At 42.3% G+C, this 27973-nt stretch overlaps 3 protein-coding genes across 5 annotated transcripts in view; 2 read left to right on the top strand and 1 right to left on the bottom strand.

Moving 5' to 3' along the window:
* Positions 1 to 25: 25 nt before the first annotated feature.
* On the top strand, positions 26 to 4244 carry LOC128618161 (transmembrane protein 42). The gene is made up of 3 exons (XM_053641631.1): positions 26 to 281; positions 409 to 555; positions 2382 to 4244. The coding sequence occupies exons 1-3, from the start codon at positions 105 to 107 to the stop codon at positions 2523 to 2525; spliced, it is 468 nt and encodes a 155-aa protein (XP_053497606.1). The 5' UTR covers positions 26 to 104; the 3' UTR covers positions 2526 to 4244.
* A 5998-nt stretch (positions 4245 to 10242) lies between these two features.
* zdhhc3b (zinc finger DHHC-type palmitoyltransferase 3b) lies at positions 10243 to 18801 on the bottom strand. The gene is made up of 7 exons (XM_053642090.1): positions 18726 to 18801; positions 17661 to 18177; positions 17039 to 17163; positions 16329 to 16425; positions 13227 to 13308; positions 11807 to 11937; positions 10243 to 10964 (listed from the first exon to the last, which is right to left on the bottom strand). Exons 2-7 carry the CDS (start codon positions 17973 to 17975, stop codon positions 10806 to 10808), a joined length of 909 nt encoding a protein of 302 aa, XP_053498065.1. The 5' UTR covers positions 17976 to 18177; positions 18726 to 18801; the 3' UTR covers positions 10243 to 10805.
* A 654-nt stretch (positions 18802 to 19455) lies between these two features.
* Positions 19456 to 27973, top strand: part of ehmt2 (euchromatic histone-lysine N-methyltransferase 2) — a 29804-nt gene continuing 21286 nt past the window's right edge. For 2 of the 3 annotated variants that reach the window (XM_053641708.1, XM_053641707.1), the window contains exons 1-7: positions 19456 to 19569; positions 21807 to 21846; positions 21982 to 22050; positions 22182 to 22378; positions 24247 to 24316; positions 24466 to 24545; positions 24841 to 25008. In XM_053641708.1, coding sequence (XP_053497683.1) covers positions 19456 to 19569; positions 21807 to 21846; positions 21982 to 22050; positions 22182 to 22378; positions 24247 to 24316; positions 24466 to 24545; positions 24841 to 25008 — 738 coding nt within the window. The remainder of the gene's footprint in view (positions 19570 to 21806; positions 21847 to 21981; positions 22051 to 22181; positions 22379 to 24246; positions 24317 to 24465; positions 24546 to 24840; positions 25009 to 27973) is intronic. The other variant, XM_053641709.1, reaches the window with a different exon arrangement.

Genomic DNA, 27973 nt, shown 5'->3' with positions numbered 1-27973 from the left:
GAGGTGTTCTCAGAAGGAAGTGCGGGGTTTCTCCGGGTTCTGACGCGTGTGTATTGTTGTCTGAACGATGCGTGAGTAGCGCGTGCGCGCGCGCGGAGGTCACCATGTTCCCCGGGGTGGTGTACGCCCTGCTGGCGGGGTTCCTCGGCGCCGTGGCCTCCTCTTCCGCCAAACTGTCTCTCGGCACGGATTATCTGAAAGGCGTGTGTGAGACCGGACTGAGGACGTGGGGAGAACAGAGGACGTTCAGACACGCCGATCAGACCACCGCGTGCGAGTGGGTGCGTCATCACCGTCCAATTTCTTTATTATAGAGGGGAAAGTGGGCGGGGCTTGTGTTAATCATGGGCCTGATTACAGACGTGAGTAGAAGTATTGACAGTTAAACGTGTGTGTGATGTGTTTTAGCTGCATATCCCCCTGCGTTTGCTCTGCGGTGGGCTGCTCTTCACCTGTAATGCTGTGATGTGGACGTTCCTGTCGAAGGCCCTCAGGTACTCTTCATCCTCTACCCGAACCACTGTGACCACCACCGCCTCCAACTTCATCTCTTCTGTGAGTATCACCAACCCTGTCTATCTTCTTCAAAATCCAGCAGTGACCTCTATTAAACATGTAATGTTGAACAAGTTCTCATTTACACTACAGCAGCTACAAACAGTCCTTCTCTCATCAGTTTCTCTCTCTCTCTCTCTCATCAATTTCTCTCTCTCTCTCTCTCTCTCTCTCTCTCTCTCTCTCTTGAAGTTAAAATGACAGAAATGCAGCTTGTTACAAAGTACTGACACTGAAGGCTCCTCCCTTACATGTTAAATAAAAATAGAAAAAATCACCATATCAATGATTAGTCCCCTCTGAAAGTATTGGAACGGCACGCAGAATTCTTTTATTTTTGTTATAGGCTGAAGACAAAAGACGAATATGGGACAGTAGATCAGAATTTCAGCTTTCATTTTCTCATGTGTTAAACAACTTTACTATATATATATATATTTCAGTAGATTGTGCACTTCCTTACAGTAACATATGATGGATTTCCAGTATAGAAGTCCAATAATTGCATATTAAAATTGGTATCCAATTTTTTAAATTTATTTTAAAATAAATAATAATGGGGTGTCATGGGATTTTTAATCCTTAAACTGGCTTAAGAATCCCTGCCCTAGACCCTGAACCCCCAAACTTTCTCCTGTGTACTCAGAATAAAAGGTACTAAATTGTAACCCATCTTTAAATTTTTTTACTAAAAAACCCCAAAAAACTAATCACAAGCTATTAATGTACCTCAAATCTCTCTCCTTTTTTTTTTAAAGGTACTCTATTTTCACCTTTCCAGGTAAAAGATACATATTAAAAATACAAACGGTGTACGCTTCAGGGTAATTGTTTTTCTTCTTCTTGAGAGTGAATCGGCAACTAACGTTTATAACCCTAACCTTTATTTGAAATCGAACCCCTAGCCTTGAAGTTGAACTGCCTATACATGACTCTGCCCCTTTGTCTCTATTGCTGCATTTGGAAGTGGGAAGTCTGAACTCGAAATTACCTAAATTTCAAGCTTGGCATATTCGAGCTACAAAGCGGGGAACAAAACATGGATGCCTCCATGAAAGTGTGTGTTTTGTTAGTGACAAGCTAGCCAGCTAACATCAGCGATCATGATGTATTTACTTTCACAAAACAGCTATCTGTAGGCGTTACACTAACGTGTCTGTGTCAATTTATACAATGTAAATTCTAGTATAATCAGATTTAAAGTAGTGGCATTTATTTACTGTTGATGGTGGGTGGCCATGTTGACATCTCATCACATGCTGACCTCGGGGTCGAGGACTCCTTCCTGACTTGGAGAGAGTGTTTTCTTTGGTTACAAGCTTTAATCAAACACAACATATGTGTATTTTCATTACTCTAGTCAGTGTAGGTAATGGGCGTGGCCTATCCAGCTGGTTTTATGCTAGGACAAGAAAATGTATCCGGTTTATTTTATGATTTATACACATCAGTGCTCTTTCTTGAAAATAAATAAATAAATAAAAACACTAGAGGAATTTGCTGGAGCAAAATCGTTTAGGTTTAAACCTTTTAATAATTACATCACACATTTGCATACAATTGGGAACACTGAAATGACGCTAGTCGCTGTAGCTGGAACCTTAGTTTAGCATCATGCATGATGCTAACGGTGTGATTGTGGTTCCATGTTTTTGACCTGGTTTAACCTCTTATCATAGATTATGACTGAATAGGATCTATGGAACGTGGAGTTCTTAGACACCGCTAGACCTGAATGTCACGTGGGGTTCTTTTACTGCCAAACGAACCCCACATGACATTCAGTTCTAGTTGTGTGACTACGCCATATCTGTTCTGTTCCTCAGGCGCTCCTCGGGCAGCTTATCTTTGGGGACAGCCTTGTCGCTCTGTGGTGGGTTGGGGTCTCGCTCACACTCTCCGGTCTCCTGGTGCTACAACGCTCTTCCTCCACCAATACACACTCCGAGACCTCTAAAAGGGACGAATGAAACAACGTGAACTGAAGACACGAAGGTCACGACAGCGGCTTTCAGAGATTTAAAGAGTTCTGAACGAAAGTAATCAAACTAGATGTGAGCGCTAAAAAAAAATCAGCAACGTGGCTAGCAAAAAAAAAAATGTCAAAGCACAAAAAGTAGAAAAGTTGAATTTAGAAAAAGTTTATTTGCTATTGTTTAAAACTAGCAAAGGATTTACTTCTAGCTCCATTAATTGCTCTTGGTTTATTTGTGATGTGATGATTTAAAGGCATAATCCTCAGTGAAATTGCTGATATTGCTATCAACAAATGAAGGTATTTTTTTGCATGTATCCTACCTGCTAGCTTGTCCCATTAGCATTGTGGCTAATTATTGTATCGACGCCAACCTGAAAACAAGCCATGTGCTATTAATTGTTTATATGAAATGACACCAAATTTAACACAGATGATGTTTATTAATATAATCACTGCTCCAGAAGCAGCTGCATACGTTGGGTCGTTATTTAGGACACGTTTAAAGGAGAAGAATCCGTGCCCTCCATGGAGAAGGTAATACTGTAATGCTGTTGGAGGACATGGTGGACTGAACGGCCATTTTGAGTTCTCTCAGCCTTTGTGGACATATTGTAAGAAGCACAGGAAGATCCCGGCTTATGGACCATTGGGATTGTTTTACAGGATGGAACAGGAACGTGTCCTGACGTTGGACTTCTCAGCTATCACAGATCCTTCCAGATGTTTTTATTAACCATTATAAGCACCTCATTGTACTGTAGAGTGACGTCACGATACCATGACAGAAGCGTTCGTGAGTATTGGGTCATACCAAAGACTTAAATTCTGGACCTGCTGGTGTGGGATGATGTGGGAAGAACGAAAGGAAGAAGGAATAACGAATAATGCTACGTTCATGCTAGCGAGTCACTTGCAGGCGAAGCCTGCTTAGCGTTTGTTTTATTTCCAAATAGAAACGGCTTCTAAAGCTAAAAACAAAGCTAACCATACGCTAGTTAAAGACAAATTAAACACGCTTTACACTCTACACTCACCAGACACTCACCAATAATCTCTGCTACTTCCTTCCAGGCTTTATTTCCTTCATAATGGCGCTGAGCAGATGTAATCAGAGGTCGTATATTACAGGATAAGATTAGGTTTTTTTCCCCCCCTCAATTTTGCATCAAACTCTAAATGGGAACTAATTGCCAATAGGGACTAAAGTTGTGAGCAGGGAACTTGAGAAACGTCGACCCACACGCAGCATAGGATTGGTCTGAGGAATCGTTCGCGCCAATTGTTTGGATTTGTCGCTTCTTTACAGCATCGTACCTAATTTGTGTAGGATTGAGAGAACCTCTGTCTTTCTATTTAAATATCGCTATGTTGCTGAAATCACAGCTGTCTTGTCACACACAGATGTGGAAAATGAACAGTCGTTTGCCACTTTGAACTTACGAGAGAAGAATCAAAGCTGTCGATTGGTCAGCTGCTGTAACTGCCGTTGTGACGACATCAATGATTATCAAAGGGAAAAAGTTTCACACTTCAATTAAAAATTCAAAAATTTTAAACAGTATTAAGTTTATTTAAAAAACAACAACAACGTGCTAAACAGAAACAGCACATGTAATAGGTATTTCAATATTTAACCACTACAGGTTAATGACAATCATGATGCATTTCCTTTTTCCAGTAATGCGTGATGTATGTTTCCGAGTGAAAAAGGTTCAGCATTTTCACTCCGTGATTATTCCCGTTTCTGGAAGGTGGAGGTGAATCTGCCCATGATATTGTGATGATATTTTCTCCACCCTCACGTGCATGATGTCGTCATGCTAAGATCCATTCCACCTCCTCTGTGCCTCTGCCCTGATCTGCATTAGGAAATTGTGACCTTGAAACGGCTATAGAGGAATTAGATGCCTTTTTATTTCAGCTGTATAATAATAATAATAATAATAATAATAATAATAATAATAGAGCAGAGTAGCATGTGAACAGACGCTGAGTGTCATCATCTCTTCTACAGACACATCACTGTGACAGCAGCACCGATGCAATAACCGCTAGCAACATTGTGCACCGTCCGTCGCCGATATCTGACGTGGTTCGGATAGAAACGGAAATCCTGATGTACTTTCAGTAATGTCATGACAAAGTGCACAAGCTGTAACGAAACAGCCGAATCCAGAACTTCCAAAACCTTCTTCATTCATATATATATATATATATATATATATATATATATATATATATATATATATATATATATATATATATATATATATATAATTTTAGAAAATGTAACGTGTAAACGTAGCATAAAATTGTTAATGCTAACAACAAATGAAAGATGGTGAGCCTGAACCATGTGGACCGCTCACTCGCTAGTGACAAAAAGCAGAGACTTCATCAAACATCATTTCATTTAATGAAATGCTTCAAAATTGCTGAACGAATGGAAGATAGCAAGGCGTGACCATTGTCAGGATTAGCATTAATCAAAATTGCCAATGCTAATTGCTATTGCAAACTGCTAACAGGAACATGCTACTAAAAGTGCTGAATGCAGAGTTTGTGAAACTTCAGATAAAATCGCTAATATAAAGATCAGTGAATTGAAGATAGCAAGGCTATCTAGCAATGACCATGCTAATTCCCAGGATTAGCATTTTCGCAAACTGCCTTTTTCTTCTTTTTTTTTTCCTTTGCTGAGCTAACTCACTCTTTAATGGATGTATAGTACCAGTACACGAAGACTTGCAGACAGAAAAAACTTTTTTTTTCTTAGTAGAGAATAATTTAAGTAGATTTAATTAAATATTCTGCGAAAATTGCTAACAGTTGACAAAGAAGGAAAAAATAGCACGCACATGCTAACAGGAAAGATTAGCATCTTAGTTTTCTTCTGGTCAAACTCTCTCTTATGGTTGCATGTGTAGAATGCATCACGAAAGAAATAATATCAATTAAATTATTACTACCCCTGCTGGAAAAAAAAACCAAGAGAAACCCTTTGTAACAATTTGTAATGGTTATAATGGGAATTGTATTGTATTTTAATGGAAACTGTAACTGGTTGTTTGTTACCTTCTACTGGTGACATGTTATGTCTAGTGGATACCATTAAGGACCAATAATGGTTTTAATGGATAGCTGACGGTTTTTAATGGTATTTGTAGTGGAAATCATTAGAATTTCTGTAATGGTTTCTATTGGTTTTTTTTTTTCAGCAGGGAAGTATAATTTGTTACACCTGTTATTATATTTAAAAATATTCAGTCAAATTGCTAACAGCTAAACAACAAACTAGTTTAGACCTTGCTAGGTAACTGCGACAAACCGGTTAGTTTACATGTTAGCATTGCTGCTACTCCCGTAATGGTCGAGGGACAGAATGTCAATGTTTGAATTGCCCGTGTGTCCTAGCAACAGATTGCTAACGTTGACTGGTATATAAAGCAAGACTATGCTAACTGCTAGATTAGCATGTAAGTTTGTTAGTTGGTTATTTCATGGTTTACTTTCTTCTCTACAACTTTTATTATCCATGTAGCAAAACTCAAACACAATGACGCCTGCATTTACATTTACTGTGAATCTCCAGTGCTTCCTACATCCAGTTTACTGGAATTCTGAAAGGAGAATAAAGGACCGAAACAGACTGACTGGGAAATCCATGCTGGATGCCTTTTCTTTCTTTCTTTCCTTTTTTTTTTTTTTTTTAATCACCAAAGTTGTGTGTATGTTTATAATTTTCCATGCAAGTCCCTGGCAATGTGAGTTATTTATATGAACATTACTTCAATCTGAGATGCTGATGCTTGTTATTTCTGTTGTTTTTCACAGTCTCGAGCTAAAATTACAGACGTTAAACATCAGTAGAGACAGCTAATATAAAGATATAACATATAAAGTTTTATTGTCAAATCATGTTAATGCTATAGGTATGTGATAAGATATGAGTAGAATAGCTAAGAATCCTAATAATAAATTAGCATTTAGCATGAGGTTTCTTCATATTTATGCAGTCACTTGACACACAGATTAATGTGTCTGTTTTTTATACTGATGTTTAGCTGAGTGTCATGTATTAAATTTAAATTAGGCATGTGCTGGTTATACAATATATTACAATTTTCAATATATTAGAGTAGTTTTATTGGACATTGGTGAAAATGCTGTTGGATTCCATTTGAAAGGAGGCTAAGTTATATACAGCCTTCTCTAAAAATATTGGAACGGCTAGGCCCATTCTTTTGTTTATATAGAAGACGTTTGCGATCAGAAGATGAATATGAGATGATGCATCAAAATTTAAGCTTTCATTTCCTGATATTTATGCCTAGATGTGTTAAATCTAGATATTACATGATGATTGATCAAATGTTGGACTACTGATTGGAGGGTCATGAGGTCACATTCCAGCACCCCAAGCTTCCACAGCTGGGCCTTTGAGCAAGGCCCTTAACCCTCAACTTCTCAGTTGTATAAAAGAGATAAATGTAAGTAGCTTTGGAAAAGGGCGTCTGCTATAATTGTACTTAGAACATGGCACCACTGGTGGCAGAACACCCAATTTTCAAGTGATCAAAAGTATTGGAACATTCTTTAAGTAAACACCACTTAATATTTGCATCAATTCTGCAACTCACTGACACCAGACTGTTGGTTTCTTGTTCTGTGAAGCTTCTCCAGGTTTCTCCTGCAGCTTCTTTCAGTAGTTGTTTGTTTCGGGGGGGTTTCTCCCTTCAGTCTCCTCTTCGGGAGGTGAGATGCTGATCAGTTGGGTGAAGGTCTGGTGATGGATGTGTCCAGTCTAAAACCTTCCACTTTCCCCCCTGATGAAGTCCTGTGTGGAAGTGTGTTTTGGATCGTTGTTTTGCTGCATGATGCATTTCTCTGTAAATTGCTTGACTAGTCACTCTAACGGAGCACATCCGAGTAACAATACCATCAGTCGTGTGTTCCAATATTTTTGATCACTTAAAAATGGGTGGGTTCAAACAAATCGTGCCATGTTCTGAGTTGTTTAACAAATCTAGATGTAAATGAAAGCTGAAATTCTGACCCGTCATCTCGTATTCATCTTTTAATCTAAAAACCTAAATATCTTTAGTGTATACCAAAAACAAAAGAGCCTTGCTGTTCCGGTACTTTTGGAGGAGACCGCATGTAGCTTTAGCTTGCTAGCTATGTAATTTACCTCACTCTTTGCTACAAGAGGAAACTCTACTTAAAAAGCCGAGTTGTTTATTTTAATTGGGTGTGAAAATGTATTATCAGGACATGCCTATTTGCCACATGTTGGCTGTATGAACTAACCTTCTTCTGTAAATATACCGAATATATGTATATAAAAATAAAAAAGAAACAATGTACTGGCAAACATCCCTGAGTGTGAGAATGTGTTGTACAGAATCTATCACTTCTTAAATAGCGCATAGCGTAACGGTACGGTGTAATGAACTGTTACCACCACAAAGGTGAACTGCACATTTGAAGTGTTTTATTCCTCTTATACCATAGCAGTTTGTCAGCAATTATAATTTTATATTTATTAAAGAACATCTCTTTATAGTTATATTTACTATTGTGGAGCCTCTTAAAAACAAGTCAGTTCCTGTTCTCACTTACGTTATAGCAGCTATAAACAGTCGTTCTCTCACCAGCTTCTCTTTATTCTCTTGAAGTGGTTAAGATAAAAAAAATCGCAGCTTTTCGTGTTCCAGAGAAACCGCAAAGTGTAAAACTCCTCTGTCCTGAAGATGTCGGAAAATGTAAAGCTTTAATTTCAACTGTTACAAAGTGCTGACACTTTAGACTCCTTCAATAAATGTTACATAAACATCTCCTACAATAAACCTCATATCAATTACTACATACTTTTAAATCCGTTTACGTGTGACGTCCACTGTACAAGTCCCCGTGAGTGGGCTGTTACTATAGAAACGCTAACGTATTCGAATGAAACCTGCTGACGAGTTGCTGCTGCTGCCAGACCTGCTGTGTTAGAAAATTCATCAACACCCTCGGAAAAATCAGAAGCCGGAATTCAACAGCGCTGTGGTGTAAACCATTACTCAATAATATTACTACAAATCTGCCGTGAAGAATGAAACCCTAAGTGAGTGTGATATTTAAATATAAAGATTAAAATTTATTGCATTGACTGTAAAACACTGGAGTGAAAGCAGCTGAAAAAAAACCCATAAGACAAAAAAGGTGATACTGAAAAGAAAGGTACTGATTACAAAGACACCATTTCTGTTCTCACGAGTCCCAAAGGCACAGACTGAACCACAGGTACAGAAAGTCTAAGAAAGGGGTGGAGTCAGACCTGATGGATCTCCTCCTGGAGAGCATTGAATCAGAGGTTCAGTGGGTAGAAACATCTCGGTGTGTTTCAGGCTGGATAAGAATCTTAAGTGCATTGTTTCATACTGTTCAGTGTTAGGGTTATGATTGGATAAGTTCCAGCTCCACCCCCTGGACTGAACAGAGATCAACATTTGCACTCTGGGGAAATGAAAACTGCTGCAGTTTCTTCACATTCTTCTGGTCCTACATCAGCAGGTGTATATACTGAGTGCAGTCAATCAAATAGAGTGGCCAGTTCAGAAGAGTGCAACCATTAATGATGTCGTTCATCCTCCAGCAGAATACGCATATATAGAGTTGCCAGATCTCCAGCCCATGGTTTAGCACTCTTTCAGTATAAAGGCCAGGGAATGAATCTGGTGAATCTCTCAAGCATGTTACTACTTTAACAATTATTAACAAATAGCAGATACATCTAGGACAAATATATTCGGGTTATGGCCAGAAAAGTGCTGAATATCATTGGGATTGACTAATCAGGGATAAACTGGCTGTGACGGGTGGGGCATTCTTTCTATCGAGGCTAGCCAATCGTGTGTGTCTGGGAGTTTATGGATGTGAAAGAGGGAAAAGTTAGCATTTTGCTCTGAGGTTTGAGACTGAGCTAGCACCTGCTAGTTTTCACCCACCCTGGGTGGTGGCTGTTGTGTGGCAGAGGAGAGCTCTGAGAATTGGCAAACTATCAAAGACGAGAAAATGAGGGTTGGCTTTAGATTAAAACCATGGATAGACTGTCGGTTTGTCGACATCTTGGTCTTTATCATGGCTCATGGGTATGTTCTGGCGGAGTCATTTCACAGTGGTACAGTGGCCATGATGTATGAGACTGGGGCATTGTTAATTTACTGTCTGGCTTGTGACATGAAATGGTTTGACTCTGTGGAATTACTCCAGAAGCCCAATTAAATAAGTCTTTTGATTTTGATGCCATAACACACCGGCACGTACGTGTTCCTGTAGGTCAAGAGTGTGAAATAGTTCAGATACTAATGTTCATCTCCAGCTCATGTTCAGTATACTGGACCAGACTGAGATCTATTAACAGGATTAGCTTCCGCTTCTGATTGGGTAGAGGATAAGATGTAAAAAGAAAAATGTCCATTATGTACCATGAACTGTACTGGATCCTGATTTTAGGAGAAAATGATGAGACTCTTCCACAGACATCTGGAATGTGGTATAAACCTCTCATCTAAACCTTCACTGGAGGAAATAAACACTTCAGAACACTGTGAAAGGTCCTTATCAGTGTTTGGTAAAAGCTAAATCAACCCCTTTTTATATATATATATATATATATATATATATATATATATATATATATATATATATATATATATATATATATATATAAAGCATTATTTAAAGATAGTCATTAAAAGAAAAGGAAAAATGGAAAAAGAAAAAAAAAGTGAAGTGTATGTCAGTGTATGACTATCATCACCCCTATTCCAGGGAGATGGTACATCCCATTTAAAAAGGCAGTATTTGATAACGGTTTTTAAAAGAAAAAATATATATTTTTAAGGCAATGTTTCCAGTATGGAGAAATGTGAAGTTTTCCTCGCTCACTTGACCTCGTTTTAGGTATTATCTCGAGACTAAAATTAAAAAATGATCACATTTCCTGCAGGCTCACCCCCTGAGGCATGTACGAATGTGTGAGAATAAAACACTGGTGAACATTTCCACTATCGCAAAAAACAATGCAGGTGTGTATATCTCATCACACACACTACAGTGTGAAAATATAACCCAAATAGAAAAAAATCTAAACAGAAAAATGCACTTCTTGTATAAGATTAGGACATGCCCTGAATCACCCTGGGAAAAATAAAATGAAATAAGGCCATCTAATATAAAAAAAAAAATAAAATAAGGCCATCTTGATTGAGACAGGTCCGGGTCAGACGATGTATTGGAACGGGTCTGCTTTGCCGTGTTCGGGCATGGCGAGTGGATTAAACCATGCTATAGAGAACGGGTGTCCAAAGACCACCTTCAGGCTCATCCACTTGGACTTCTTGGCCCATCGTCGCTCTTCTTTCTTCAGCTGCTCTATACCCTACAACACAGTAACAAAACAGGAGCCGTGTACCAGGAGTAACAGTATTATATTTAAAAATGACAAATTTTGTGCTATTATTATGTCTGTCAAACTTTGATGGATCTCGTCTTCTCCGTAAAGGACACGTTGGCCTCAAGCTGATTTATGAACAAGACCACGGCCTTAAATGGCCATCTAAGCTGCGTGTTTCGTGTGCTCTGTGGAAATATCAAGAGGAACTACAACATCTTCCTACAACAGCGACACAACTCTAAATCATATACCGTACAGTCAGCACAAGGAGATGATAGCTGGCAGGAAAACACTGTCTAGGCAGAAAAATGTCTACAGGTGATTCCAGGTGAGTGAAACGAACAGCTCTTACACAGCATGTTGTTCTTCAGCTGCTGTCAGTCATGACAACAGAAGGACTGCTGTCTCCACTGCAACCCTACTCCATCCAAGCGATCTAATGCCAAATGCATGCAAGGTTGCTGTGTTTTTGGTTTTTTTCTTCATGGACACTAAATCAGGAAACCAGACACAGCTAAATAACGTGCTGTGATGTCCCTGATTGAAGTATGTTACTGGCTTCGGTATTCACGAGTGCCAAAAACATCCTCACGCTGAACGATCGTTTGAATAAGAACTTATTCTTATTCAGAATAAGACTGTTTAAAAGACTGTTAAACTAAGACCAAACCGGTTTATATCCAAATGCTTGAATAAAGCACGGCGTCTCGCGCTATCGCTCTGCAGCGCACAAGCCACAAAATGAAACAAAAATGGGCATGACAGGATGTAACATCAAACATGAAGAGGATATCAACAGCAGATAGGGCAATTAGGGTGCAACTCACAGTCTCATCGGTGCAGATCGAGTGAACCTGGGTACCGAACATGACGGCGGTGAAGATGAAGAAGAGGAGTCCCTCGAAACACAGCAGGATCAACAGGATCACCGTGGTTGGGGGGGAAAAACTGCTGCACTCTGAAAAAAAAAAGGGAGGGAAAGCAGAGAGGAATGTGGGGGGGTGGGGGTGGCGTAATAATAGAAGTGTTAGGCAAGGGATAATGGAAGGATGGAGGGAGGGCACAGGGATGGAAGAATAAAGGATGCAAGGTTTGAGCAATCAGATAGAGGGGCAGATACAGGGATGTAGAAATGGAGGGAGACCGGGATGCAAGGTTGGAGCGATCGAAAGACGGAGGGATACAGGGATAGAGAGTTTGAAGGATTGCAGGATGTAGGGACGGGTACAGAGATGGAGTGACCAGAGCGATTTAGGGATGGAGCAATGGGATATGGGAAGTGACAGAGATGCAACGATGGAGGGAGATGAGTTGAGCGATTGAGTTGTGGAAGGAAGGGTTGCAGGAAGTGGAAAGATGCAAGGATGGAGTGAAAGTGTAGGAAGAATGGAACAAGAAATGCAAGGATGGATGGAGGGATGGAATGATGAAAGAATCAAGGGATGAGAAATTAAGTGACAGATGGACGGCGCAATGGCAGGAACCAGGAGTATGGAGGAATTGAATGATTAAGGGATGAGGAATAGACAGATAGATGGATGTAGCAAAGAAGGAATACAGGGATGGTAAGATAGAGGCACAAATCAGTGGTGCAAGAATGGAGGAAGGGAAGATCGAAGGCATGTCGGCCTCGGATTCGGGCAGTGGAGTGGGTTATAGTTAGCTTGAAACACAACTAAACTAATTAACCAGAGTGAGCTAATGCTATTCTGTTGAGTTTAACCATGTGCTATCCAAAAACACGACCTACGCAGACGGCCTCCTCGTGAAGGAACATCAGGGTAGTGAGAAGTGGTCAAGGGATAAATCAGCACTGGCCGAAAACCAGAGCGCTTCTACTGAATAGGTTTAGCCGAGATCCTAGCACACTGCTAACTGTGCGAGTCACTGCAGTACAACAGTTGTTCGCATAAAACCTGCCTAAGAATAATGACAATAACGTGCCTGGCAGGATGTGCTGAAAAAAACATCAAGCTCCTTTTAACATTAAGGCGTCAGCATATGTTACGCAGAAGTGACAACTCCATCTTCTCGACCTTACAAGCTCACGTACTCTCCATGGGTTCGTACTGGCCGGGGCGCACCGTACAAGTGCTCCAGTGCTGCAGGTGGCGCTAGTAAACATTTAATGACAATTTTCACAGCTATAGGAAGACATGGATAAAGAAGAAGGGTTCAGGACGACGAGTTTAGCATGTTTAGGTACTATAATCAGAGTGTCTATATGAGGTATCATTTTGTTCTTACTTGCCCAGTCCTGCTCAAAGCAGAAGATGAAGTGGAACCCCACCATGATGAGAGCGTGGAGCGATATCAGAGCAATGTACATCTACAAAACACACAGAATTATAACCGGTATGCTACTTCTAAACAAAAGCTTTATGATCCGTAAAAGGTATGAGTGATCATGTTAATCAAGTTAAATAAAGAGACCTAAACCATAAAGGACATATATAACTGTGTGTGTTTGATCTGCATCAGCTGACCAGGGAAAATTCTAGAACAAGAGCAGACGTGATTGTACCCTTTAAAAGCAGTGAATAGGATCGTGAGTGATCAGCTCATTTTTGTGAGAACAATAGAACTTCGAGGATCCAAAAGCTGTTCAGAGGATGTGAAAGAGAGTCAGTTATAGAAGGCAAGCGGTGGACATTCAAATTATTAGATAATATTTATCACACTCAGAAAAACAAATTCTAACTGTTGATATTTTAATTCTTTTCACCATTATTGGTTTAACATACTTAATTTGATTCGTTTTTAACCCCTTTTGCCCCGACACCAGCGTTCATTCCGCTGGCGGAATGGAAAACGACTTATCGGACATTAATTCATTTCTTTATACTAATTGAAATTGTATCGCCGCAGTTCTGGTATAAGATTAGTCAGGACACTGGTGGCTTTCTGTGTGTGCAGTTTCATGACTGTGTGCTTAACTGCTGGTGAGCAGGGGGATGGGAAAGGGGCGGAGTTTGAGCTCCCTGCTGGGCAAACAGTTCACACCTCTCCATGAAAACATTGAGACAGAGATAAATCGGAGAGCAGGAGTAAAGCTTTTTTGATAGTAAAACACCGTATACAACTGCCACAATAAAATTATAACATTTAAACCAAAGATCGGACTTGTATAAACGTTTACTACCTTACATTACCTACATTCACTTGTGGTTTTATAAATCATGCACATTTCCATCGGTATAAAGTCCATCAGCTTTATTGAAGAAAACAAACGCAAAGTTCCATATTTAGTCACAAATGTCCTCTTCAAAATGCATTACGTGTTTTGGTATCCCACCCCTCTGGAATTTAGTAATTAGCCATAAACGGAACTGAGACACCATCTAAAAAAACGCTAATCTGCTTTGGCTAGCTGAACAACCCGCCTCCTAAATTATAATCGGGCAGTCTAACTTGACTGACACCTACTTGGACCAATTGTAGATACTTCTAGCTTTCAAACAAGCCCAAACTTGACATGATTGACCACTCAGAGGCTGAGAAAATCAAACGCGTAATCAGCACAACCAAACCCTTTACGCGTGCGTCTTGAGTTGTGTGTCAGCGGTACAGGCCAATCAGCACAGCGCTACAGGGCTACAGGGAAATGGCAGCTCCGCTCTAGCGGTCTTCCGGCAAAACTTTATACAGCAGGTTTTTGCATGTTTGGCAGTTTTTTCTGATCGCTAGTTTTCTACTGGTTTTCGCTCAGCATGCGATTTATCGGCGTCTTATAGCGGCGGTGTGCTCCCGAAAAAGCCTGAATGCATCACAGCTTCTGGAGCAGTTATTTCAGAGTGGCTCTTTTTTTTTTTTTTTAGTAAGACTATGTGGATTGAGTTGAGGGGCTCTATCTACCCCCCAGAGAAGTCAGAGGAGAGGGGTCACTTGTGTGTCTATCATTTGAGCCATTCGGAGAGCAAGTGCTCCTTCACCTGGGGCTCTGGCACTATTTTTAATAAACATTATATTTTATAAGTATGTTTCAGGCTTTTTTGTGTGTGTGAAATTACACATTGTGTAACAGAGTTCATGCTACTGCCATTTGTTTTCATTTTGTGCCATTTGGAGAGGTTATTTTGTGCCTTTAAAAAAAATCTTTGCTATTTCTAGAAGTCTGCAATATTTAAAGGCTTTGTGCCATTTAGAGAGGTTTCATGTCATTTAGAGAGGTTTTGTGCCATTTTGGAGAGGTTTTTACCTGTGTTTGGATAACCTTACACACAATTTTAGTGGTTAGAGATAACTTCCTCATATTTTGGGTGTTCATGGACAAGTACTTGGGGCATCTTTGAGACCAGGAATGGGGTGGATATTAACATATCTTTACTTGGGGCTTGACTCGGTACTTGGGGCTTGACTTTGATCTTGACTCGGGACTTGACTCTCTTTACTTTGAACTTGACCCAGGACTTGACCCAGGACTTGACCCAGGACTTGACCCAGGACTTGACCCAGGACTTGACCCAGGACTTGACCCAGGACTTGGGGCTTGACTCTCTTTACTTGGAACTTGACTCAAGATTTGGGGCTCAACAATCTTTACTTGTGTCTTGGGGCTTGACTGGGATCTTGACTCGGGACTTGATTGTCTTTACTTCGAACTTGACTCTGGACTTTAGGCCTGAATTGGGACTTTGTACTCGACTGTCGTTACCTGAAACTTGACTCGGGACTTTGGGTTTGATTATCTTTACTTTATCTGGGAATCATGACTTGACTGTCTTTACTTGGAACTTCATCTGGAACTTGGGAGTTGAGGAGCTTTGCTTGGGAGTTCATCTGGGATGTGGGAACTGACTGTATTCACTTGGATCTTAATTCAGGACTTGCCCATATTTACCTGGGACTAAACTGCCCTTACTTGTACCTTCATGTGGGACTCATCTGTCTTGGCATGAGACTTGACAGAGAACTTGTCTGTCTTTGAACTGGACTGTTTTTATTGGGGGACTAAAGTGTCAAAGACTTGAGCATTACTTCTTGGCACAACAAAGACCTGCTTCTACCTATTTGTATTTGGTTCTATCTGCATTATTGGGGAAAATGTTTACAGTAAGTGTATAGACGGCTGTGCACTAGTATCTAGTGTTCTAGAGTTCTAGAGCTGTAATATGACGTATGATATGTGGTTGAGCGATGAGTGTAAATTTAGAACCCTGAAGAATTTAGGTCACACCACACACTTGACATGCAAGGTAACTGTGTTAAGTGATAAGAAATCTAGACTGCCGCCCGCATTATTTCCTTTCATCCCCGTTTGAACTGAACAGAGTTAAAAACCACACAGGTACTGAGATGCAGGTAGTGGTTTGAGGTGTCTGTATGATGATCTCAGCACACTGCTCTCACCGTAAAAAGCACAAAGTATTTCTGGTTGTTTTCACCCACGCAGTTGTTCACCCAAGGACAGTGGTGGTCCATCTTCCTGATACAGCGCTTACACACACTGACAGGGAGGAAACAAACACACACACACACTCAGAGTGAGTTTCTCTGTGAAAGTAGGACATGGTGCATCTCACAGTCTCTCCCAGAGCCTCAGGCTGCGTCTCAAATCACAATCAACTCCTTAACACCTAAACCTTTTTACTACGTGGTAATCCAAGTGGGTTTGTACATGACAGCGAGAGGGTGATTGTAGTATGGGGTGAGGGGTGATTATAGTATGGAGTGAGGGGGGGTGAGGGGTGATTATAGTATGGGGTGAGGGGTGATTATAGTATGGGGTGAGGGGTGATTATAGTATGGGGTGAGGGGGTGATTATAGTATGGGGTGAGGGGGTGATTATAGTATGGGGTGAGGGGGTGATTATAGTATGGGGTGAGGGGGTGATTATAGTATGGGGTGAGGGGTGATTATAGTATGGAGTGAGGGGTAATTATAGTATGGGGTGAGGGGGGGTGAGGGGGTGAGGGGGTGATTATAGTATGGGGTGAGGGGTTATTATAGTATGGGGGGAGGGGGTGATTATAGTATGTGTGAAAACAGTGCTCTGCAGTTCTTATAGTGCCACAATGCCTTGTTTATATACACGTCCGTGTGTGTTTGTGTGCGTTACCTGCAGTGGTGAGCTCGGTCAGGTTTGATACTGCAGCATTTAGGACACTTGTAGACGACCTGTCCTGGTTTCAGGCGCAGACTCTCTATGTACTCTTTAGTGGCATTTCCCTTCGGCACGGCCCCCTGCAGTGACACAACAGCACCTCACTGTTCATTACATACATCACACATACTGTACACCAACAGGAGAGGACACACAACTGTGAGGAGGACACCACTGTTAAACCAGGAGCCAGAATTTCACACCCAGGACAAACACACAGGACAACAAAGTCAGGTGGGAAAAAAGAAGCGTGATGTCCACACACTGAAGTTATAATTGTGCCTGACGAAGCCTTGACGAAGCCCTGACGGTTGGAACATTGCGCTTTCAGTAAAAAGTTGTTTAGAGCTGTAAATTCATTGTGTGGACATCACGTTTCTTTTTTCCTTATTGTTATTTCTGTTGTCCTGCACCTGAGCCCGATTACGGTGCTCTGGCTGTGCACACCTTCTGTAGTATTTTAGAGTTTGTGTGCTGATCACACACTTTCAGCTTTAATTCCGAAACGTATTGTGGTTCGAACCATAGCTCTGTACACAAGTTTGGACGCGCAGTCACATGGGTCGGAGACACTTACAGGGTCGGTGCACATGGCACGGCTGTGTGAAGTGAGCGCCAGCACAGCGAGGGTGTTGAACAGGGTGGCGTTGAGCACGCTGTACACAGCGTTCCTCACAGGCAGCAGCACGACAAACATCACCACAAAGTCAGCGTACAGAACCAGGAACCAGGTGAGAACCGCACAAACCACACCACACACGTCCCGGATACACCACCGGCCCGAGGGGAGCGCCGACGGGACCGAGGGGGGAAAGGCACACTCCTCCGGCCGCATGTACCCTGCCTTCCTCTCAATGTCCCTGCAGCGTGGGGATACCACCTCGCCCAACATCCTGCTGCACACTCTCACACTCACTCACTCACACACACTCATACACACACACACACACCCATATACACACTCACTCACTCATACACACACACACACACACACCCATATACACACTCACTCATACACACATACACATACACACTCACTCATACACACATACACATACACACACACACCCACACTCACTCATACACAAATCATCCTGCAGAGACAGAGAAATATCACAGATTATATATATATATATATATATATATATATATATATATATATATATATAACAAAACCAGCCTGAATATTTAACAATATTATTTACTACACACGGTTTTATTTACACATAATTAGCTAGCTAATCTGCTAATCGACCAAAGGCTAGTTTAATTAGCCTACATTAGCATAAATTAGCCGTCACATGTAGCTAACAGACTTAAACTAATCTGAATACACAAATCAGACACATTAGACAGTTAGCAAACCTGGGGCTGTATCCAAAACAATACACAAAGTGCACTAACCTACTTCCTGTATAAGCCGCTACATTCTGTTATAGCGCCCTATATAGTGCACCTTCCTAGGGAGTGTCCCCGCGATTTAGGACACATCCTGACGTCCCTCGATTTAGATCTTGCTAGCTGATTAGCGGTCAGTGTGTTTTTGTTTAAAATTGAATTCATATAACAACAACATTAATTTCGTTTCATATCACTACTATTTAAAACTAATAAATGATAGGAATATTTATTTTTAACTTACTGCTTCCCTGTAATGGGCTGTTCCACCTGAGGGCTGTAGCGAGCTAACCCCGAGACAACAAACTGTGCTGTGATTGGCTCTTCAGTGTCCCGCCTCCTGCACTATGATTGGTTAAGGGGGATGTTTCCTGGGCTGTGATTGGATAATAATTTACACTCACGAGCAAATCGGCGGGTTTTAACGTTTAATTCAAAAAGAAATTCTAAATGAAATGAGAAAGCAAACAATAAATAAATATCGAATGAAGTAGAAATACTCAAAAACTATTTAAAAGGTTAAAAAGGTTTACTAGCTAAACTTATACAAAAGAAAATACAAATATTCTAAATAAGTGTATTGATTTAAAATGTAGACATTTTATTTTCCTCAGGTGGAAAGCCATTCCTAACTAAAAGTCAGGCTTTTTAGGTTTAGAGTCCTTGCGTCTCCATAGCAACTAAGCCTGATAACGATTGTGAACATTAGCCAATCCTGGCGCGTGATGACGTCACTCGTCCAAGTGAAGACTCCGACTGTACATAGAGGAATGTTAAACAATCTTAAAGTCTCACTGATCAAATTTAGTGATTATATGTTCAGAGGTAGGTTAAAAGTGTACTTTTTTCAAAATAGAATATGTTTTTCACTCTTGCAAACCAAAATAAACAATAAACATTTTGGCAGTGAGATATAATAATAATAATAGTATTTTTTTCTATTCATTGACCGGTAGAGGCTTTTATTTTGAAATATGGTCAAGCGCGGCGGCCATCTTGTGTTTGTTTCGGCAGTGTGTCGGAATTCACACTGCGTTTTGTTTCTTTTCGGTAGTAACATATCGGCGGAGGCAAGAAGGATGGAACAGGTGGGTGCACAAACTTATAGGCACCGTGGCATACTGGTTTATTATTAATGTTACAGCAAATACGCATGTGCATTTATACAGGTGTGTGTGTGTGTGAGAGAGAGAGAGAGAGAGAGAGAGCGAGCGAGAGAGAGAGAGAGAGAGAGAGAGTGAGAGAGAGAGTGAGAGAGAGATGCGCGAGCGGTAAAGAGCAGCCGGACTCTTTTTTTTTCCTTTATACAACACAGACAGATAAATGCACTATTGTAGAGAGAGATAAATACATTTATTACGCTGAAAGACAGACAGACAGAAATAAATACGTAAACAGGGGGAGAAGGTGTTATTGCAATTGTGTGACTGAGTAGAGAAGTAGATAGAGAGACACAGATGATGAGAAAGGGATAGAGGGAGAGACCACAGAAATCGAGAGACAGAGGGAGGGAGACAAGTCGAGAAAGACAGACAAAAGGGAGAGACGAGGAGATACAGTCTTAGGGAGAGACAAGACGAGAGAGAGACAACGGGAGAGGTAGGAAGAGAGGGACAAACAGATTGAGAGACAGTTCGAGAAAGACTGGAGGAGTGATAGGAAGAGAGACTCGGGAAGAGAGATACAGTCCGAGAGCGAGAGAGACTGGAAGAGAGAGACAGTCCGAGAGAGAGCGAGGGAGACAGTCCGAGAGAGAGAGAGACCGGAAGAGAGAGAGACAGTCGGAGAGAGAGTGAGAGAGACCGGAAGAGAGAGACAGTCCGAGAGAGAGAGCGAGAGAGACCGGAAGAGAGAGACAGTCCGAGAGAGAGCGAGAGAGACAGTCCGAGAGAGAGCGAGAGAGACAGTCCGAGAGACAGTCCGAGAGAGACCGGAAGAGAGAGAGCGAGAGAGACAGTCCGAGAGAGACCGGAAGAGAGAGACAGTCCGAGAGGGACCGGAAGAGCAAGACAGTCCGAGAGAGACCGGGCGAGAGAGACCGGAAGAGAAAGACAGTCCGAGAGAGAGAGACTGGAATAGAGAGACAGTCCGAGAGAGCGAGAGAGACCGGCAGAGAGAGAGCGAGAGAGACTGGAAGAGAGAGACAGTCCGAGAGAGAGCGAGAGAGACCGGAAGAGAGAGACAGTCCGAGAGAGAGCGAGAGAGACCGGAAGAGAGAGAGCGAGAGAGACCGGAAGAGAGAGACAATCCGAGAGAGAGCGGAAGAGAGAGACAGTCCGAGAGAGAGCGAGAGAGACAGTCCGAGAGAGAGCGAGAGAGACCGGAAGAGCGAGACAGTCCGAGAGAGAGCGAGACAGTCCGGAAGAGAGAGACAGTCTGAGAGAGCGAGAGAGACTGGAAGAGAGAGACAGTCTGAGAGAGCGAGAGAGACCGGAAGAGAGACAGTCCGAGAGAGAGCGAGAGAGACCGGAAGAGAGAGACAGTCCGAGAGAGAGCGAGAGAGACAGTCCGAGAGAGAGCGAGAGAGACCAGAAGAGAGAGACAGTCCGAGAGAGAGCGGAAGAGAGAGACAGTCCGAGAGAGAGCGAGAGAGACAGTCCGAGAGAGAGAGAGCGAGAGAGACCGGAAGAGCGAGACAGTCCGAGAGAGAGCGAGACAGTCCGAGAGAGAGCGAGAGAGACCGGAAGAGAGAGACCGGAAGAGAGAGACAGTTCGAGAGACAGACACTGGAAGAGAGAGACCGTCAGAGAGGAAGAGAGAATATAAATGAAACTCTGATATTGGAAATAATAATAATAATAATAAAACAGCGGATTGCACGTCTTAGTTTTTTCATTTCTTTGCTGCGTGATGATGGTTTGAAATGTTTACGATAAGTCGTGTTTTTAAAGTTGTGATAATATTGTATACCTAATAATAGATGCACATAATACGGTATGTTTAAATAGGACTGTATTGAGGATAGTTTCCAGTTGCTAGGCAACTGGGGAAAAAAATGTACACTGAGCATAAGCTAGCTAATGATTTAGCGTAATGATTCATGTAGCTAGTATGTAGCTGTATTCACACACACACACACTGTGACAGTGGAAATACATCAACCTTTACCTCAGGTGTGTTAAATTACTAATGAGGCACTTTTTTTACAAAAGATTTCTGCAGTTAACGTATCAGCCGTTAACACGTGCTCCGATGTATTGAGACACGTGATGGAAATTTTCAACGCGTGAGCTGTTCATGTGGAATCTTCTCATGGACACTGTAAAAATGTCATTTAACCTAACATTAGCTAGCTAATCTAATCGTGCTTTTCTGTTTTCTTCAGGATCCGTCCGTTCGTAGTCCAGCGCACTGCGAACCCGTAGGTAGGCACATTCTGTTACATTCACAATAAAATTACTTGTGAAAATGTATAGAATCATTTTATTTGTGAAAATACATAAGTTTCTTTTTTCTCAAAATGGCTGCTAACTCATCTTTATGAACTAATACGCTAACAGAGCCGAGCGTGTCACCGAAAGACAAACAGAGTGTTGAGAAAGCGGCGACATACGGAAAAACCCTCGCAGGTAAACCACGGCTCGAACACCAAAGCTTGCGTCCAGTTCGTGTTTCAGAGTTAATTTGGTTTGAATTTTAACTAGCTGATATGTAGCAGTGTAGCGCTAATTCTTAGGCTAATTCTCGGTTTCTTTGCTAGGTCACGCAGCAAAATCGCTCCCTCCGTCGTCACCCTCCTCCGTTTTCGGGCGTGCCAAAATGACTGTGTGTGGGCCGGGCAGTAAGACACCCATCTCTCCATCATCCTCCTTAATGTCCTCTCCCCCGTCCACATCCAGTCCTCCGCCCAAAGTTCACCGAGCTCGCAAGACCATGAACAGACCCCCTCTCTCACAGGTAAGATATTCCCCAGATATTCAGGAATGGTTTGTTCCAGTATGAGATTAATGGTGTATCAGATCCCCCTCTGTTTAGGAAATGGACTGTCCCTGTGGCTGATATGTACTCCCTTGTATACTCATTGACATGCTGTATGTACCTGCTTGATCGGGGAGGCCTGCAGCGCATCAGGGATCTGGATCCCAAAGGGAGATCTCGAAACCCGAAAATGCCCAGCTTTTGCCTCCGTCCTGGTAGTTGCGGAATGTACTACCTGTGTAGAGAGAGAGGGAGTTGGGGAGACATCAGAGGTGAAGCAGAAGGAGAGGAGGTAGGGGTAGTGGAACCCTGGGATGGGGAGCTGGTTTCGGGGGAATTGTTCCCTGTTTCTGTAGAGCAGGGAAACGAAAGGGCGGGGAGAATGAGAGAGAAAGAGGGAGGGTGAAGGGGGGGCTGACCTACCCCTGGAAACACCACCAAATGGTCCTTCACCAGCTGGATTGCCTCATCTAGCGACGCCAGATGGTGGCACTGGACCCACTCCGCCATACCTAGCAGTAGTCGGGCAACGAACCACTCCAGCACTACGAGGTCCACTACAGGTGTCTCAGAGCCGTTGGGTAAATGTGAACAGGCGCCGAGCTCGCGGAACGTCAGCGAGCAGAAGTGCTGATTGTGTTGTTCGGGGTGTGGCCAACCTGTTGCAAAATGCCCCACTTTAAGTCCAGCAGGTTCACGACCGGAAGCTGTTGGGTTAGTGGCAGCAGGAGGACCACCCACTTTGACACTGGCCAGCCCCCGCGTCCGCAGCACCCTCGAAGAGCTTCAGGAGCGTGGAGGCCGGCAAGGGAATTAACATGGAATTAACATTATCTCCATGGCGGTGATCCTCCTCCGTCCCAGGTTTTGGCACCAGTGTGACACTTCCCCTGGGCCAGGTCTGGAGGGAGGATACGGGAGGCAGGCTTGGAATAAGTCAAAAGTCTCTATTTTTGTAACTGTTACGTTTACTTTTCAGAGCTTTCAATTCTTTACACATACACTCACTCTCTCTCTCAGACACACTCTCTCTCAGACACACTCTCTCTCTCACACTCTCTCAGACACACTCTCTCTCTCTCTCACTCTCTCAGACACACTCTCTCAGACACACTCTTTCTCTCTCTCTCTCACACTCTCAGAGACACACTCTCTCTCACACTTTCTCTCTCTCTCTCACACTCTCAGAGACACACTCTCTCTCTCTCTCTCCCTCTCGCACTCTCTCAGACACACACTCTCTCTCTCTGCCTCTCACACTCTCTCAGACATACGCTCACATTCTCACACTCACAGCTCTGCATGGCTCAGCTCTCTCTCTTTCTCTCTCTTTCTTTCTTTTTCTTTCTTTTTCTTTCTTTTTCTCTCTCTCTCTCCCTCCCCCTCTCTGGCTTGTTACAGACCCTGAAAGAACAGACACACGTAAGTAAATTCAGGCTAATAATGCACAGGTGAGAATCATCACATGTTACCTGCTGGTTTGACCTGCCTCCTCTCCATCCACAGCTAATGCTCGACCACGCCCCCGCTGCCACATGGTGTATCAGATCCCCCTCTGTTTAGGAAATGGCTGTTCCAGTTTGATATTAATGGTGTATCACATCCCCTCTTTTCAGGAATGGGTTGTTCCCACAGAACGTAAAAGAGAACCTAAAATGTCAAACTGGACAAAACCATTTCTTAAAAATGGGGAGAACTGATGTCCAACTTTTCTACTCATCTAACCTTTTCCAGAACCTATCAATGACAGCACTATTTAGTGAAACGGGTGCAGTGTTGGACTTGGCTTAATCTCTGTGTGTGTGTGTGTGTGTGTGTGTGTGTGTGTGTGTGTTTGTTTGTTTCAGGTGCGCACTGTCCAGACCGCTGTAACTCCAGACAGACCAAAAACAAGTAGCACTTCAGACACTGATACAGGTTTCACTCCTCTTTCTCTCTCTCTCTCTCTCTCTCTCTCTCTCTCCCCTAGAGACTTTTATTATTATGTAAATTAAAATATATTCTTAAAAGTGTTCATGTGAACATGTAGACTCATTTTTTGTGCTGTTTTCCCTCTCTTTATTAAGTGGTAAAGAAGCAGAAGTTGGACACCGACTCCACAGCGCCCCCTGCAGAAAAGTCAGACAAATCCTCAGAGCAGACGGAGGTGAGAAGGAAACAAGCCAAAGCTAATTTGAATAAGTATCTTAAAGAAAACTCAATGTTTTCCCCAAATACAGTCAGGATGAGGATGTGTGACCTTTCAGGCTAGCCATAGCAGCGAATTCCCTCTAATAACAGCACATTTCCTTATTATTATAGATGAGCCAATCAGCATGTGACTCAGGAATGATTGACATTTGTGTCTGTTTGAACTCTTTGATATTAACTGACCCGATGGAAGCCCCACCCCCTCCATCTATAAATGTTTATCCTGTATAACTTGTGTGCTTTCTGTTTAGACCGTACCTCCTTTACCTGTGGTGGAGAAGGCAGAGCCTGTTGCCCCGGAGACCAAAGACCTGAGCTGTGGTTGGCTGGAGGATCTGGATGATGATGCGGACGAGGAAGATTTTCACCTGCTGTACAACAGTTACGCAGGAGACGACGTCATCTTCTCCGACAGCAAGGTGCTGATACAAACACACCCACACACTCACACACTCACTCACACACACACCCACTCACACTCACACAATTTCTCACACTCACACACGCTCATTCACACACACACTTTCTCACACTCACACACACACACTCACTCACACACACACACACACTCACTCACACAATTCAATTCAATTTTATTTGTATAGCACTTTTTACAATAGACATTGTCTCAAAGCAGCTTTACAGAAATATCATCACGGTATATAGATATTAAAGGTGTGAATTTATCCCAACTGAGCAAGACACTTTGTGGCGAGGGTGGCAAGGAAAAACTCCCTAAGATGTTTTCAGAGGAAGAAACCTTGAGAGGAACCCGACTCAGAAGGAAACCTATCCTCATCTGGGTAACAACAGATAGTGTGAAAAAGTTCATTATGGATTTATATGAATTCTGTTTGGCCTTAGGAGCAGCCGTAGTCCCAGCAGTCTGGAATTGGAGTAGATGAGAGCTCCATCCAGAGGTAGGACATCCGAACGGGTCAGGCAGGTCCGGAGATCAGAAACGATCAGGATCTCTAGTATATCCATAAAATCGTGTGGGGCTCGACAGAAGGAGAGTGGGAGAGAAAAGATTATTAGGACTGTGCTTAGCGTAACAGAAAGTCTAGTCCGGGTAGGCTTGAGTAAACAAATACGTTTTAAGCCTAGACTTAAACACTGAGACTGTGTCTGAGTCCCGAACACTAATAGGAAGACTGTTCCATAACTGTGGGGCTCTATAAGAGAAAGCTCTTCCCTCTGCTGTGGCCTTCGCTATTCGCGGTACCAACAAATAGCCTGCATCTTTTGATCTAAGTAGGCGTGGCGGATCATATAAAACCAAAAGGTCGCTTAGATACTGTGGCGCGAGACCGTTTAGTGCTTTATAGGTCAGTAATAGTATTTTATAATCAATGTGAGATTTCACTGGGAGCCAATGCAGTGTGGATAAGATCGGGGTGATGTGGTCGTATCTTCTGGTTCTAGTTAGGACTCTAGCAGCTGCATTCTGGACTAACTGGAGTTTGTTTATGCTCCTACTGGAACATCCAGACAGTAAGGCATTACAGTAATCTAATCTAGAGGTGACGAAAGCATGAACTAATATTTCCGCATCATGTAGTGACAATATATTTCTTATCTTAGAAATATTTCTGAGATGAAAGAAGACTATCATAATAATATTATCTACATGAGCATCAGATGATAGACTGGAGTCAATAATCACTCCAAGGTCTTTTACTGCTGCACATGATGAAACAGAAAGACCATCCAGAGTTACTGTGAGATCAGAAAGATTACTTCTAGCTACACGTGGGCCTAATACAAGTTCTTCTGTCTTATCAGAATTAAGTAAGAGGAAGTTAATTAGCATCCAGTGTCTAATGTCCTTTACACATTCCTCAACTTTACTAAGCTGCTGTCTGTCCTCTGGCTTCGCTGAAACGTACAGCTGTGTATCATCAGCATAACAGTGGAAGCTAATTCCATGTTTATGAATAATTAGACCTAGAGGTAGCATATATAAAGTAAAAAGCAGTGGGCCTAAAACTGAACCTTGTGGAACACCAAATTTAACCTCGTTATGCGTTGAGAAGTCTCCATTTACATCAACGAACTGATACTGATCGGTCTAATAAGACCTGAGACAGGAGAGGACTGTTCCCTTAATGCCAACAACATTTTCTAATCTATCAAGGAGAATAGTATGGTGTGTGTGCTGTTGATTAGGATGTGTAGTGTGTAAATGTGTGTGTTGGTGTGTGTGCTGTTGATTAGGGTGTGTAGTGTATAAATGTGTGTGTTGGTGTGTGTGCTGTTGATTAGGGTGTGTAGTGTGTAAATGTGTGTGTTGGTGTGTGTGCTGTTGATTAGGGTGTGTAGTGTATAAATGTGTGTGTTGGTGTGTGTGCTGTTGATTAGGGTGTGTAGTGTGTAAATGTGTGTGTTGGTGTGTGTGCTGTTGATTAGGGTGTGTAGTGTGTAAATGTGTGTGTGTTGTTGGTGTGTGTGCTGTTGATTAGGGTGTGTAGTGTGTAAATGCGTGTGTGTTGGTGTGTGTGCTGTTGATTAGGGTGTGTAGTGTATAAATGTGTGTGTTGGTGTGTGTGCTGTTGATTAGGGTGTGTAGTGTGTAAATGTGTGTGTTGGTGTGTGTGCTGTTGATTAGGGTGTGTAGTGTGTAAATGTGTGTGTGTTGGTGTGTGTGCTGTTGATTAGGGTGTGTAGTGTGTAAATGTGTGTGTGTTGGTGTGTGTGCTGTTGATTAGGGTGTGTAGTGTGTAAATGTGTGTGTTGGTGTGTGTGCTGTTGATTAGGGTGTGTAGTGTGTAAATGTGTGTGTGTTGGTGTGTGTGCTGTTGATTAGGGTGTGTAGTGTGTAAATGTGGTCAGTAGTGCGTGGGTGGGTGGACATGGTCTGTATCCAGGTATTGAGAATACAACAGAAGGTCTTCCCCAGATCACTGGTCACACAGGGGCCTCTGAAACTTTTGGGGTCACATTTGCTTTTGTATAGTGGGAGTAAACCTTTATTCCAGGTATCGTGAGAATAACCGGTTTGCAGGCCCAGGCAGAAGAGTTTCAGTAAGTTCTTCTGCATTACAGTAGGGCTGAGCTTCAGCGTTTCTGGTCTGATGTTGTGTAAGCCGAATGCTTTTCTGGGTTTGAGCTTGTTGAGTGCGTCTGTCAGTTGTTCTGGGGTAATCTGATGGTCTAGGGGGTGTTGATTGGTTTTGATGGCAGGTTCCAGTTGGCTTATCCTTTTCTGTAGGTGTTTCTGATCAGGTGTGAGGGCTTCTGGAGTTATTTCTTTAATTAAGTTTTTGTAGTAGTTTTCCCACATTTCTACATTTTTATCGGTATTTCCATACCCATAAAATTTCATAGTTTTCTTTTCTTTTCGTTTTGTACTCTTTATCAAACCAGATTTCCTTCCTAGCTTTT

The sequence above is a fragment of the Ictalurus furcatus genome, chromosome 14, assembly GCF_023375685.1.
Source record: "Ictalurus furcatus strain D&B chromosome 14, Billie_1.0, whole genome shotgun sequence".
Taxonomy (NCBI): domain Eukaryota; kingdom Metazoa; phylum Chordata; class Actinopteri; order Siluriformes; family Ictaluridae; genus Ictalurus; species Ictalurus furcatus.
The sequence above is the reverse complement of the archived record's forward strand: the minus strand, read 5'-3'. Positions and strand labels throughout refer to the sequence as shown.